At 54.9% G+C, this 15,124-nt stretch overlaps 1 protein-coding gene across 3 annotated transcripts in view; it reads left to right on the forward strand.

The window, feature by feature from the left end:
* The first annotated feature begins 4,832 nt into the window (after positions 1-4,832).
* Positions 4,833-15,124, forward strand: part of CPNE5 (copine 5) — a 190,540-nt gene continuing 180,248 nt past the window's right edge. For 2 of the 3 annotated variants that reach the window (XM_077839214.1, XM_077839215.1), the window contains exon 1: positions 4,845-4,939. In XM_077839214.1, the coding sequence (XP_077695340.1) occupies positions 4,845-4,939 (95 nt within the window). Of the gene's footprint in view, positions 4,940-15,124 lie in introns of all 3 variants that reach the window. The other variant, XM_077839213.1, reaches the window with a different exon arrangement.

Here is a 15,124-nt window from a genome sequence, read left to right on the forward strand (position 1 = left end):
TGGGCTCTTTCCCTGTTCTTTGTTTAACACGCTTGGTGGTGGGAGCGTAGGGTTCAAGGAAAAGGCAAAGTTTGTACCCTGAGGAAGTTTTAACCTAAGCTGGTAAGAATAAGCTTAGGGGGTATTTCATGCAGGTCCCCATATCTGTACCCTAGAGTTCAGAGTCGGGAAGGAACCTTAACAGTGACCATATCAAAAGCTTTGCTAAAGTCAATACCTATCACGTCCACTGCTTTCCCCATATCCACAGAGCCAGTTATCTCACCACAGAAGGCAATCAGGTTGGTCAGACATGACTTGCCCTTAGTGAATCCATGTTGACTGTTCCTGATCACCTTTCTCTCCTCCAAGTGCTTCAATTGAGACTTCTATTGTCTCCAGCTATTTCACTCCATAAAGGGGCTTAATTGCTCATTCCATTTATCCTGATAGACGTGTGGTTAGCACACCCATCAGTGTTAGCCAGGTCTGTGACTGTCTGTAGATCAAAGACCCACTTTATGGCAGACAGGAACATCCTCCAGTAGAACTGTACTTTGACATTCTGTGAAACTGAAAGGCAATAAAACATAAAAGCAATCAAACAAAACCCTGTCTCACACAGTTAGCTAGTGGAACTCATTGCCACAAGGTATCGTTGAGATAAAGGGTAAGTCAGTTCCTTGACTGGGGAAAGTCACTACAGCTCTGTTGACTTCAATGCTAGTTTGCACCAGCGGAGGATCTGGCCCCAAGAACTGATCAGGATTTAGAAAGAATTGTGTATTTATGCCCAGCCCAAGCACTTATGGACATGCAGAACTTTACACAGGTGAGTAGTCCCATTGCTTACCGAGGTGGGCATCTTTGTAAGGCTAAGATGAATAGGTCTTTAGAAATTGGAAAGGGGTTTAAACCTTCCTGCCTTACTGCACAAAGCAGCCACTAATTGAGGGGGAGCAGGAAAAAATTGACCCCATGGTGTTTTTTGCCATCCAACTTCTCTGCCCAACCCATGGCCAGGCTATTCAATAATTGTCCGTAAGGGGATTCCTTGCATCTTCCTCTGAAGCAGCTTGGAGACAAGAGACTGGGCTAGACAGACCCTGGTCTGATGTTCCTAAATAATGATGTTACAGAGAGGACGGATGGCTGAGTGGTTAGGGTGCTAGCTGGAGACCTGGGTTCAGTTCCCTGCTCTGTGACCATGGGTGAGTCACTTAGCTTCTCAGTGCCTCAGTTTCCCCATCTGTAAAATAGGGATAAAGGACTGGCCACCTCACAGGAGTGTTGTGCGGATAAATATGGTAAAGAGAGTAAGCTGCTCAGATACTAATGGCCCCGCAGAAGTTTTAGAGGTTGACAGATGTACCTATGTCTGCAGAGCTGGGAGCTGACTGCACCCAACATTCCCCTGCTGCACGAGCCACCGGGAGCGTCACTGAATGGAAACTGAGCAGATGCAAACTTGCCCCCACTGCTCTGATTCCCCAGTCTAAGAGGAGCGAAATGTGAAACAGCAAAACCAGATGATAAGTAAAGGGGTTTTTCGAGCTTATTTCAGTCTCAGTCAGCCCCAGAGTTATCATCAGCCATACAGGTAAAGGGAGCGATTTTAAATATAGGATCCAGGGCTGTCAAGCTGACAGTCTGAATGAGTGAGATTTAGATTTTTTTAAAAAATTGATGTGTGTGATTTTAAACGTTTCATTGAAAAATGTTGCCAAAACCTTTCCCAGGAGAAGGGGATATTTTAAAACTGCTTAAAAATTGATCCAAACTCTGAACCCTGCTGCACGAGTGAGACGTAGCAGAGACGAAGGAGTTTCCTATCTAGTTCACATGTGTAGTCTCCAGTCCTGGTCAGAGTCTGGCCTCGGTTAGCAGTGTGCTGTGCTGGGGTGCAGGGACACAGGGCTGCTGGCAAGGGATGTACGCAAGGGAAGATGATGCAGACGCAGAAGGCCTAATCCAGCCGGGAGAGAAGCAGGCCCAAGAGCTTCCATTGATCTTACTGGAGTCAACCAAAAGACTCCCAGTGACTTCAGTGCGCTCAGGATCAGGCCCTTGGGGGGGAACTAAGGCCCCGATCCTCAAAGGTATTTGGCCCCTAGCTCCACGCCCCAAGCTCTGCCCCAGGAGCATGCTGGCCCGGGTGTTGTATCAACCAGGCAAGGTACTAACAAGCTTCAACAGGACTTTATTTTCAAAGTGGAAACCTCTTTACCAAGCTGCTGCTGCACCCTCTGTAGCTTTCTCCCAGCCTCTCAACTCCTCCCCCCGCCTCCCTGTTTCCTGTCCTTTCAGACTCCCAACAGCCCGTGCTCCCAATCCTAATAATTACAAGCAACATCTAAACACCACACCGGGGTCTCAGTTGCTCTGTCTCTGTGCTGAATCCCAGAATGGATGGGCGGGCGCCAAGGGGCCCAAAGCCAGATTTGTGCTTCCCATATCCTGGTGGAGCTGGGGGTCTGCCCAGCCCAGCCCCGGTGGGAGTCAGAGCTGACTTCCCACAATTCCCACAGTGCAATCCAGCCCAGCCTGCCCCATGGTGTCTACTTCCGGCCCTGAACACACCCTGCACCTGGGGCGTGGAGCAGGACAGATGTAGGGCTGCCCCGATAGCTCTTACACAGGGGCTGTGCTGAGATTCGCACCTCCTTTAAGGCCCTCATATGTCACTGGGGCAGCCTACAGGGGTGCTAACGTGAGGCCATAGCGGCTCGTGGCCTCAGTCAGATGGTAGCAGGCCGACTGCTGCCCACGCAGCTGATGGACTGTGCCGGGGTCGGGGGGGGGGCCTCTCCCCTGTGGCGCGTACTGGCAGGGGGGAGCTGTGCTCTCACAGAGCTAACCTGGCTCCCCACGATGGGTTGGCTGCAGTGTCACCTGGTGGCGTACGGCAGAACTGAGCTCTGCAACCCGAAACCAGTGCCTAGAATCTGTTCCTGGATGCTAACCCCAAGGGGGGAGGTCCCATCCTTGCCAAGAGCCAGCGCAGCTGAAATGATAGCAAGGGCTAAGCACTGGCGTAAAGGCCTTTGTCCTGGACTGGGAGCTGCTGGGATAGGTGCAAGATCCAGAGCCCAGAGCTGCTACTGCTGATCTCAGCAGTGCTTCTTCCCAGGCAAAGGGAATAAAACACCCCCTAGAGATTCACGTCCAACACAGGACTAATGTACATCAGTCCCCATGGAACCGGATCCTGCAGCGCCTTGCTCTTGTGAGTAGTCCCAGTGGGCCCAATTCTCTCACCCCAGGTGTAAATCAGGAATAAGCACTGAAGTCAATGGGGTTATGCCAGGGTAAGTGAGAGGAGAATCGGGCCCAGTGGGACGACTGGAATAAGGCTATGTAGGATTGGGCCCACCAAAAGTTGGCACTTTTAGACAATACACCTGCAAGTCCGTCCCTGACGTGAGCAGCCCCACTGACTCTGGCAGCTACTCGGGGGGGGGGGGACGACACGGACGAGTGCTTCCCAGGTTTGGCCCAGACACCCAGGGTGGGGAAGTCTCTTAGAAGGCAGGTGCCCGCCCCACAGCTGACATACACTGGAGTGGTCCCATGAAAGTCCCTGGACCAGATCCTTAGCTGGTGCAAGTCAGTGTCATTCCACTGAATCTCTGGGGCTACAGCGACTTACACCAGCTGAGAGTCTGGGCCCATCTACCCTGCCACGTTCCCTCTTGCCCCGTGCTCCTCACTTGGGTAGAGTTACAGGGATTTTAGCCCCAGCGGATTCTTGCGGCTCCAGCCCTACCTGCAGCAGAGTGGGCGACGGAAGGAAAGCAGGTGACTAGGGACCAACCCCCACCCCCAGTAATTCACGGGCGGGGGTTTGAGTCAGTGGGGAGATTTGCTAGTCTCCCTTGGCTCTTCCTAGCAGTCCATGGGGTTGCTTGTCCATCAGAGTGCAGATCTGGGGAGCAAGAATTGAGTGGGAGACTGCAGGAGCCGCTGAGCCAAAGGCCCCGGGCCAAGGCTGAACGCAGGAGGGAGCCTGAGTTTGCAGGACATGCGTGTGCCTTGTGCCCTGAGGGTGTTTGGTGCTGCTCCCCTAGATCCGGCTGGGGGCGAGGGGAATGGAAGGCAGGGCCTGTTCTCTGACTTAACCCACCTCGCTGCCTGTCTCTCAGTAGCAACACACGCAGAGACACACACAACAGATGTGAAATATACACAACTAACTCCTCCCTCATACATAACATACCTCTCGCAAACGCACACACATACCACCAAATGCACCCCAGTGGCATGCCAACTGCACCCCCAAACTGACATGTCCCCCCCACAAAACACCTTCTCAGACATATAGACCCTCCCCCCATACAACAGCCACACACAGCACCCCCACCCAACGCCCCCAAACACAGCCCCTGCACACGGCAAACACCCCCTGGCAGAGGGCTCCCCCCTGCAGGCACAGGGACCCTGGGCCCACAGAGACAGGCACCAGGCAGCACAAGGCCTGGCCCGGGGGCGCAGGGAACCCCTCCGAGGTGCAGACCTGCCCCCAGCAAAGGCAGACCCACCAGGACCCTCACATGCGCCCCACTCCCGGGTCCTCACACAGCACCCGCCGAAAGGCTCCTCCCCGCCCCTGCCCAGGGCTCGGGGCTCCCCGCTCCGCCCAGCCCGGCCGGGGGGCAGCGCCTCGGGGCGGGGGCTGAGGGGCGGAGCCGGGCAGGCGGCGGGCAGCGCTCCGGAGCCGGCCCCCGGTGGTGCAGGCAGAGCGAGGAGCTGGCTGCGCGCCCGGCGCTGGCCATGCCCCGCTCCCTGCCCGGCTCTGAGCCCCCCGCAGCGCCCGGGCTGTGAGCGGGAGGCCCCGGGGGCGCGGCTGGACGCCCATGGAGGAGGCGATGGACAAGGGGGGCGACATGGCCTCGGTGAGCGACTTCGACCCCATGGCGGGCAGCATCCCGGCCACCAAGGTGGAGCTCACCGTCTCCTGCAGGTACGGGCAGCCCCGCCGCCGCGGGGATGGGCGCTGCCCCGGGCCCGGGGGCAGGGCGGGGGCCGGGAAAGTTTGTGCCCGTGCAGGGAGCTCGCCACCGGCTGCCGCTGGGCTGGGGTGAGCAGGGGGTGCGAGCCCGCCGGGGCTGGGAGCAATGAGCCAGCCCCATGGGCGCTGGCACGAGGGGGTTGCCCGCCGCCGGGCCCCCCCCCCGGCGGGAAGTGTTTTTTCCATCCCAGCCAGGCTTTGCAGTTTGGGTCAATGGGTCTCTGCGCCCCCGCTATACGGGGGGGGGGTCCGAACCGCGGGGGGGTCCTGGCAGGCGCGGATCTGGCTGGTGGCAGGGCCAGCCGGGGGGGCTCCCAAGGCCATGCCCCCCCGCAGGGAGCCACTCTGGGGACAAAACTGCTCCCTGTGTGCGAGTGTGTATCTATGTCTCACTGCGTGTGAGTGTGTCTCGCTGTTCGTGTGTCTCTGGGTGTGTGAGTGTGACTCACTGGGGGTGCCTCTCAGTGTGTGTTATTCCCTAGCAGTGCATAGCTCTGGACTTCCTCCAGCACACTGGGCAGCCCTGGGGTGGTTCCCCGAGATGCCCAGCCAGCCCTGGCTGGGGGGACATGGTTGTTCTCAGAGTTGAAATCAGCAGCAGCCCCCATTGCTCTAGTACAGCTGCCCCCCCCCACAACCCCAGTGTTTACTTCTCCAGGGCGCCTTGGCCAGCAAACCCAGCAGGCTGGCTGCAGAGGGGCCAGGCACCCCAGGGCGTTTTGATTTGTGCTCTCCATGGCATGGGATCGGAGAGGAAGTTTCTTTGAGGGAGAAGCAGACACCTGGATTGCAGTCCAGATCCCTGGCATGGCCTGGATCCGGTGGGAGTGGAAGGATCAGGGGTTGGGGTTTTAGTGCAGGATCCATCCTGCAGTCCTTACTCAGTCAAACAGATTCCTCCCTGTGTGCCCCCGAGCTCTCTGTGCACAGGGCCCAGCACCCGGGGATGGGCTCAGCCCTCTAAAGGAGGGGTTGGGAGCCTGCAGAGGAGGGCAGGGAGTGCACTGTCCTGTTCTGGGGAGGAGAGAAGCACATGGGACAGGTTTTTAAGGGGATTTTGGCACCAAAGTCCCAGTGGCTCCCATCTGGGCCAAGGTCTCTTACCACTGACTCCGCGGAGATCTCCCAGCAAAGACAGTGCAGCCTGGGAGTCCTCTCCTGGGAATCCTGCGGGTGTGGGCCTGCCAGCCCCCTGGCTTATTCAGCCTGAAGGAGACATCAGAAGGTGTCTGTCTCTCCTCCTGGAGATTTCCACCCCATCCCCTTCCCCCGGGGGCAAGTGAGTGGGGGCCCCCAAATGATGATCCGGGCAAAGTGTGCCAGGCACCAGCAGAAGCTGTGTCCCTGTGAGGTGCTGGGTTTGTCTGACAGGTTAATGCATGGGCCAGATTCCAATCTCAGTCCACGCTGGTGTAAATCCAGAGCAACAGAGTTACTTTGGATTTATGCCAGTGTATCCCAACCATGATCTCAGTTATCCTGGTGTAAATCTGGAGTAACTCCATTGTAACTCCTGATTGACATTGGGGAAAATGAGAGAATTGGGCCCAGTCATTCCGGATTTACACCAGTGACTCTCGGAGAGCAGTCTGGCCCCAGTGCATCTATGCTCAGACTTAACATGCAGGGAGTAAGTGGGGAGCCTTAAACTGCTGTGGTCTGTTCTGAGCCTTGTTCTATGTGTGCCACGCTCAGTAAGCAGCTTCATCCCTAATGCTATTTAGAACAAGAGACAAGCCTTTTCTTCCTTTGCTGGTTGAGATTAAAGAAGGAAAAATTTGTGTAGAAGAGAGAGAGTGAGCCTGGTGTAAACAGGAGCAGCTCCATTGGCTTTGGCTTACCCCAGCCAAGAATCATAGAATATCAGGATTGGAAGGAACCTCAGGAGGTCATCTAGTCCAACACCCCTGCTCAAAGCAGGACCAATCCCCAATTTTTGCCCCAAATGGCCCTCTCAAGGATTGAACTCACAACCCTGGGTTTAGCAGGCCAATGCTCAAACCACTGAGCTATCCCTCCCCCCAAAGGATTGGGCCCAGAACCTGGGCCAGCCACTCCCGGCTCCCCTCATTCCACAGTGGCACGGGAAGTTCTTTTCCTCATGCTGCTATTTTAGCAAGTTCTGATATTTCTTTGCAAGAAGCCGCAGCAGGTGCTTCCCCCTGGTTGTTTTTCTCCCTGCACTTAGAGCTGGAGCTTGCCTGGGCGTGTGTTTGCATCAGGCATTGCCAGGCGGAGATAAGCCAGACTGCAGGAAGAGGGGCACCCTCTAACCTGGTGGGGACGGCTTTACTGCCAGCACCTGCCCTGAGCCAGCCCTTCTGAGCAGCATCAGGACGTATCCAACTCCTGCAAGACGGAGCGTGGAGCGAGGCTTAGGAGACCTGTATCTGGAAGGGCACTGTATAGGTAGAAGGATGCTCTTGTGATCTATGTATCCACACACACTGCATCCATCTATCTAATCTAATCTAATCTAATCTAATCTAATCTAATCTATCTCAGAACTCCTGGATTCTGTTATCAGCTCTGACACTGATTTCTTGTGTGGTCTTGGACAAGTCCCAGACATTCTCCGTGCCTCAGGTTCCACACCCTCCCTGGGGGTTGGTATGGCTGAGTTCCTGCCTTGCATGGGTGCTGCAAGGATTAGTTAGTCAATGTCCATAAAGCGCTTTGAAGATGAAAAGCCCTGTGGAGGTGCTAAGGATTATGCTCATTCTTTGCGTCCCAGCACTGAGGTTTTGCTCTGTGCTGCAGCGGGGACTTTCTGGGAGCTCGGTTTACGTGGCCTAGCAATTGAGAGAGCTATGGAAGTTTCAACAAAACCCCAAAATTATTGGGGTGCGGGGGTGGGCAAAGGAAATTTAAATTTTCAGTTGCCAAAAACAGGAAAAGAAATCAGTTTTCAATTTTTTGACAAAATACCTCACAAACATTCAAAGAAGAAATTTGGCAAAAATGAAAAAAACCTTTTCATCAAAACGGTTCACAGGCAGAAGAAATCTTTTCCTGACCAGCTTTCCCACTGTCTGCCCACTCTCCCACCAGTGGGATTCACTGGCCCTGGTGTCCACCACTCCTGCAATCTGCCCTCCGGGTGAGGCCTGGATCCAACTGCTGCCTTGGGTCCCGTCCACACTAGCAAAATGACTCTGTTCCCAGACTCAGTTGGCAGGTGGCTGGAATGTGTCATGGTCCCATCTACACAAGCAAGGCTGAATGGTAATAGTCCTTAGCTCTTCTCTAGCACATTCCATCCCAAGATCTCCAAGCGGTCTACAGAGGAGGTCAGTTTCATCTTCCCCATTTTACAGATGGGGAAACCGAGGCACCGGGAGACTTGCCCAAAGTCACTCAGCTGTGACTAGAACCAGGTTTCCTGAGTCTCAGCCCAGTGCTCTAGCCACTAGATAACACTGTCTCCCATGTGGTAAGTGTGTCATGGCGCTGGGATGTTGTAACTGGCCCTGGAGGTTTTGCTGCTTCTCACTACTGAGGTGGTGGAACCCCGCAGTGGAGGAGCTGGGTTTTGCAGCTAGGGGGGTGAGGGGTCATTGGTGGGGGGCTGGAGAGTGAGTGAGGTCTGCGCTCACTGGGCTGCGCTTGTTCCTGTCCCATGGGGCTGGGCCCAGCTCCCCACGCTGGGTGTTGCGGCCTGCGCACAAGGTCACCGTGCCGTTCAGGGTTGTCGTGAGGCTCTTCAGCCCCAAGTGTAGGGGAGGGACAGTCAGTCCCCACCCCATTCCTGCCTCTGGAACCCAGGTTAGACACAAGCTGAGCATGGACACGAGCCTCCGGGGAAAGAGCCACCCAGGCTGTCCCGGGCACCCCAAGGCCCAGGGCTGGAAAAGCAGGGGAGTCGGAGTCAGCACTGAGGTGCGCTGGCTCAGCTTTCGGTGCTGGGAGTGCGCAGGAGTGTCCGGGACTGGTGCCACAGGGGGCTGTGAGTCAGGAGGAAGGGGACTGACAGAGCTATTGGTTTGGGGACAGAGGACTGGAAAAGCAAGAGGAGCTCTTGTCTGGGGGTTGGTCAGGATGGAGGGGCACCGGCAGAGCTGGGCAGGGGGAGCCCAGGGCTGGGGCAGCAGGGGGCTGTGGGTTGGGGTGGAACTTGGAAGGGCACCGGCAGAGCTGGGCAGGGACCCCGGATGGGCAGTACACTGTTGTCAGGGGGTTGAGGAGCACCGGCAGAGGGTCTGGATTAGCTGGCACATGGCTCGAGCTATCAGCTTCTCACTGTGCTGAGCTCCACGGAAGCAGGAGCCAGCACCACTCAGTTCGGCAGCAGCCTGCTCCTCGCCATCCCCTCAAGCCGCTCTCCGTGACTCCCCCTTTCGAGCCCAGCTGTAACCAGAACCTTCACTAGACTGCATGAGGGCAACGGGCATTGCCGAGTCCACCACGCGGTGACGCCCCAGCATGTGGCTGACCGTGTCAAGGGGTCAGCAGACCAGGAAGTGATGTGGGGTCCAAACCAGGCCCCGCTGAGGTTGATGGCTTCCCATGATTGGAGGAGGGGAGGCAGCGTTATAAAAAGATTATTTCAGTGCATTTCTGTGCTGAGTCCATCCTCTTCAGCCCCAAGTGTAGGGGAGGGACAGTCAGTCCCCACCCCATTCCTGCCTCTGGAACCCAGGTTAGACACAAGCTGAGCATGGACACGAGCCTCCGGGGAAAGAGCCACCCAGGCTGTCCCGGGCACCCCAAGGCCCAGGGCCCTGAGTCTGATTAGCGGGGCTGGTTGGAGCAGGATTCTGTGCTGACCTTCCATGGGGAGAAATAGTTTGTGCATCTTTATGATCTGTAAAGAATGACTGAACTTTTTAACAGGTTTCAGAGTAACAGCCGTGTTAGTCTGTATTCGCAAAAAGAAAAGGAGTACTTGTGGCACCTTAGAGACTAACCAATTTATTTGAGCATGAGCTTTCGTGAGCTACAGCTCACTTCAAAGATTTTTCCCCTACTTGTTTTTACTATCAAGTTTTTCATGTTTTTTGCTGGAGGTCTTCTCTGGAGGACCAGAGTGTGACCTTTCTCTTTAATGGAAAGGGTGGAGTTGTTTGGCTCTTTGGCTCTTGTTTGGCTCTTCCTCCCAACTGTGTGCTAGGCCTTTGTGTTAACAAGGTACGAATAAAAAACAAACCCAAAGAGTCTGAAATAGCCTGAGTTAAAAATCCCTTCCCCCACTCAGTGCTCAGAGGTACCTGTGATGACTTAATCCTGCCAGTTCTCTGGTTGTCCATAGAGACATCCAGGAAAACCAGAGTAGACGAGACTTGAATTTCAAATGTGAAAAACAAGCAAGGGAAAGATAATTTTTAAAAAAAAGAACGCAGAGATAGACAGACACCCCCACCTTGACACACAGACAGACAGAAAGATACAGACCTTTTAGGCTTCCTTTGTCTGTGCTCAAGAAGCCAAGGATGGCGCAGCCATCAATCCCTCCTCCCCCTGGCGTGTCAGTTGTCCCTCAGTTTTCAGTGTTGCTTTGCAGTTTGCCTATGACAGTGGCTCATTTGCTGCTGACCTTTCCATTTCTAGCAACAATCAACAGTAGACATTCTGTGCCAGATTCAAATGGCTTTAAAGAGGGATTAATTGGGGGCCTGAATACATTCAAACGGACTCTTTCTTGCCCCACTCTTCGTCACAAGTGCTGGATTAGCTGTTCCTGGGCTGCTGGAGCTACCTCGTGTTGTTGACTTGCAGCAATCGGAGCGGCGTAAGGAACAGATACGTTGTCTGCCTTGCCCAGTCAGAAAGCAGCTCGCCCACATAACTAGTTTTTCTTTTAAAGCACATTGTGTCGGAAGCGTGTTTCCCCTTTAAAGCCTAGCGCGTCGCCATGGGAAATCCTGGCTCCTCACTGTGGATGTGCTGTCTTCCAGCTCAGATTGCTGAATTCTGCTCAGCTGTTGCCTTTGCTTACATAACACCCCGGGATGCAACAGCCTTCCCTGTTCACCTTTACTGGTATTATAGGTATTCCTTCCACCTGCACAGCAACTTTCTCCCAGCGCTGTGATTGCAGGCTGGGATTGCTACCCCTAGTGACAAATGGGGAAACTGAGGCACAGAGAAGGGAAATGACTCATCTGAGGTCACATAGTGAGGGCCAGATCTTGACTGGTGTAAATGGTGTAACACCACTGACTTCAATTGACAGCAGCTGAGGGTCTGGTCCTTTCAGCGGCAGAAAGTCCAGGTCTGAATGCTAGTCCCTTGCGCTAACCGCTCAGTGCAGCTACTGCACAACACCTAGAGCTGTGCAGGTACCATCTGTGCCTGCAGGGCTTCTCCCTTGCGCCCTGAAGTAGGGGCGGTGTTTCATTAGTGTGCTAGGTTACCAATGGCTGCCTTGGCACACACCCTTCCAGCTTTGGCATCTAAGTAGAACAGACTACGGCCAAAATTTCCAAGGATGCGGGCCCAGCAGAGGCCAGGAAGGAATTTCCTCATCTGTCATTCTACCATTGCACAGGACAGCTGCATTTTGGGTGGGCGGTGTCTGTTTGCCGTCTTCCAAGCACTGATCCTTTAGCAGGATGCAAGACGAGACGGCCTCACTGGGAGGTTGGACCGGGGAGCGCATTAGGGCTCCTGCTCTCCTGTAGGAGGTGGGCTGTCAGATCACGTGGTACAGTGCAGGGCCAGAACTAGACAGAGCAATGACCTGAAAGCCTCTGGCAGGAGGCAGGAGCCCGTCAGTCCTGAGTCAGCCCATGTGGCCAAGTGTGGCTTTGTCTCCTGCTGGTGGCTGGAACAGGTTTGTGAGACTGTTGCTGCCCCTGTGCTCACAGGGCTGGTCCGTAGCTCAGGCAGCAGGGCCCCGCCCAGGTGCACTCTCAAGGGATGGGCCGTGTGTGTCACAGCGGGGAATGTGGAAGGGGTCAGGGAGGCAGGCAGTGACGGTGACTTTGGTGGGCAAACCAGCCTGAGGCCAGGAATGCAGCAGGAGCTGTGGAGAGATGAAAGGTCAGGGTGGTGAGGAGGGGAAGGGACTGTCTGGGGAATATTGGGGCAGGTGAGAGCAGCCAGGGCTGTTTGTCTTTGCTGCTCCAAGCTGCAGAGGTGGGTTTTGTTTCCCAAATGCCTTGACTCAGATCTGCTGACAGTCACTGGAACTCATGCTCCTAGATTGCCGGAAGCCTCTGAGTGATCCTGCTTGCGGGGAGAAGGGAAAGGATATTTCACTGATGCAATTAAAAAGCAGGCAGCCAGAGCCCTGTGGTGAATATAAATTCCAATCCATAATGTACGATGCCCCAAGCTAATAGATTTTAATGACAAATCACAGCTGAGGAGCAACAGAAAGCAAACCGGCTGTTCTGGGAGCCACCTAGCTCCTGGGCAGAGGGGAGCCAGCACCCAGCCCAGAGAGAGGATTGTGACAGGCTGAGTCATTTAACCAGGGCAAGGCCTCAGGCAGCATAAATTGGTGTCGCTCCAGGGATTTACACCAGCTGAGGATCTGGCCTGATGTTTTCTGTGGGGATGGATGGCTTGTGGGGACTGGGAGTGAGACCTGCCCCAGGTTACAGGCTCCAGTCCAGTGTGCGCTGATGTGGATGGAAGCTGATGCCATCCGGCACCTGGTTGGCAGATCTCAGTCCAGTCGCTAATGGACACGCGTCCACGTCACCACAGCGACCAGCATTGATGGCGCTAATTGTTTCCGGGCAGGAGTCCCAGCAGAATGGCCATGGAGCCCGGACCCCCTCTCACACCTAGACTGGGGGGGGCCCACCGGCGAGGGCTAAGCACAGGGCAGGGTAGCTAGCCCTGCTGTGCTGTACCCGTGCTGTAAACACAGAGTGTGTCTGTCCCCAGGGCTGCCAATCAGACCCTGCCATGACAACCTGAGCAAAAGTAGCGGAGAAAGGGGCCTGTAGCCTCCCTTTCCAGGTGTAGCCTGGCAGGGGCCAGTGGTGGTGAGATAGCAGGGGGTGTGGACAAAGCAGGTAGCAGCCCTGCCGGGGTGACAATGTCTTGGGGCCTGATTCTCTTCTAACTTACACTGGTATCTCCAGGGCAGTCAGTGGAATCACATGCATGTAGGACCAGGGTCAGTGAGAGAGGAATCAGGCTGCTCGAATCCAGCGAAGAGCGAGCTTCACAATGGGCCAGACCCACACAGCTGGTGTAAATCACTGCGGCTCCATTGACATCAATATCGCTACGCTGGTTTACACCAGCTGAGCATCTGGTCCAATGCCTGGAGCTATGGGGAAGTCCCTATAAGACGGAATGCTCTCCTGGACCTTATCGCTCTGATTGGAGGCTGCAGCCTGGCTGGGACTCAGGTGGGCTTCTGCCAATAAGTGCAGCCTGGGCCCAAGAGGTGCTGAGGTCTGGGAGGAATGAGGGCGGGCCCTAGCTGAGCTTTCTGGGGATGTCCTGCCCATGTCGGGGCCAGCCTGAGGGCTGAGGAAAGGTCCATCCCCAGCAGACCTACAAAGTTCCTCCTAACCCCACGCCCCTCGGCTCTCCCCTGCGCTCAGATAGCCATCTCCACTGAGGAACAGAACGGGTGCAGCGTGGAGACTGGCAGAGCTGGGATCTGGCCTGGAACCGTCCCAAAGTCCTGGAGGGTCGGGATCAGGTGTTTGGCCCTACCTCAGCTTTAGAACGTGTGTGAGTGAATTTCAGGCTAGCCTGGGAACAGCCGTGAAGCCCATCGGGGTGTCAGTCGGTCCGAGTCCCGTTTCTGCATCTCTCGGCAGCCTGGGCTAGCCTCACGCATGGCCTCCAGCTCAGATTTCGATTCCTCAGCTGTAATATCGGCTGGGAGCAAACGGAGACAGAGTTGGGGGATTTCTCCAGGGACGCCGTTCTGGGTTCGGGGGTCCTTGGTGTGGGGGGAGCTGCAGGGGAGGAGGCTGAGGTCTAGGCAGCTGAGGGACACCGTGTCTGCAGAGGGGCGAAGGCTGGGAGTAGCAACGCTGTCTACGGAGGCTGTAAATCAGACACGGGATGCCCATTGATTCTGTTCTACTTGTAAGTAAAACCTACGGGGGCACTGCCTAACCCTGGAGCTGGCAGGGCCCCAGAGCTGAGCAGCCCCGCATGGGGCCTCTAGACAGGATTAGAGCCTTTCTCCGATGGCTCGCCTCAGCGCCCACCAAACAGGTCCGCATCCTCTCGCCAAGGCAGCAACACAAGCAGCACGCACCTGCTTTCGCAGTGCCTCTGGCCGCAGAACTCACCCAACCATTCATTTGTTTAGCAAGTCGGATCATTAGCTCCTTATATCTAACCCACAGGGTATGTTCCTCTTGTAACAGTGGCTGGGTAGGAAGCTGTTTTCGTTTGGGGTTTTTTTGCCCCAGGAAGGAGTAAAGATACAAAAACCAGAATAAGATACATTATTTCCGCTCTGCAGAAGTTGGATATTTTTCTAACCCTGCCTGTATTCATTGTGATTATATCACATTGCCGTAATTCACCTAGAGCCTGCTTCTTAAGAAGTGTTTGGGATAAATGATTCCATTTCATTGGGGGGGTGTGTGTGTGGAGAACTTGAGAAGAATTTCAGATTCTGAACACATTTATGACCTGAAAGCTCCCCCCTCCTTCACTAACCTATAGTTATGGAATTAGTCTGGTGTTAAACCTGCTCCATGAGATCAGAGTCAGGCCACGTGCTTGGTTCTGATCTCACTTATTCTGGCGTGAACCAAGAGTCACTCTGTAGAGGTCACTGAAGTAGTTATTGGTGTAACTGGTGTGAGAGCAGAATCTGGCAGTCTGTGGCTACACTGATTTACACCAGCTGAGGATCTGGCCGATAATTTTTCCTCCTGTCTCTTGTGTGTGTCCGAGTTCCTCACATGCTGATTGATGTCTGCTTTGCCACTGTAACGAGCGAAGGAGTTAATTCTGAACCCCCCTTCTGTGGACATTGCTGGGTCAGAAAGAGAAGGGGCTTTGGCTGGAGCTGCACAACTTGGCCTTGGTTTTCACAAAGGAAAACGGGTGGGGGAGCCAAGAAACTGATGTCAAGTGGGATTTGTCCAGTTTATTTGAGATTTGATTTGATTTTGTTCTGTTAAGGACCTGGACTGATGGATTCCCCCCCACTTTCCTCTGCTTAGCTTCTTGCACTACCCCTAATCAGCCTGACCCTTAGGA

This window comes from Eretmochelys imbricata, chromosome 21 (genome assembly GCF_965152235.1).
Source record: "Eretmochelys imbricata isolate rEreImb1 chromosome 21, rEreImb1.hap1, whole genome shotgun sequence".
Lineage (NCBI taxonomy): Eukaryota > Metazoa > Chordata > Testudines > Cheloniidae > Eretmochelys > Eretmochelys imbricata.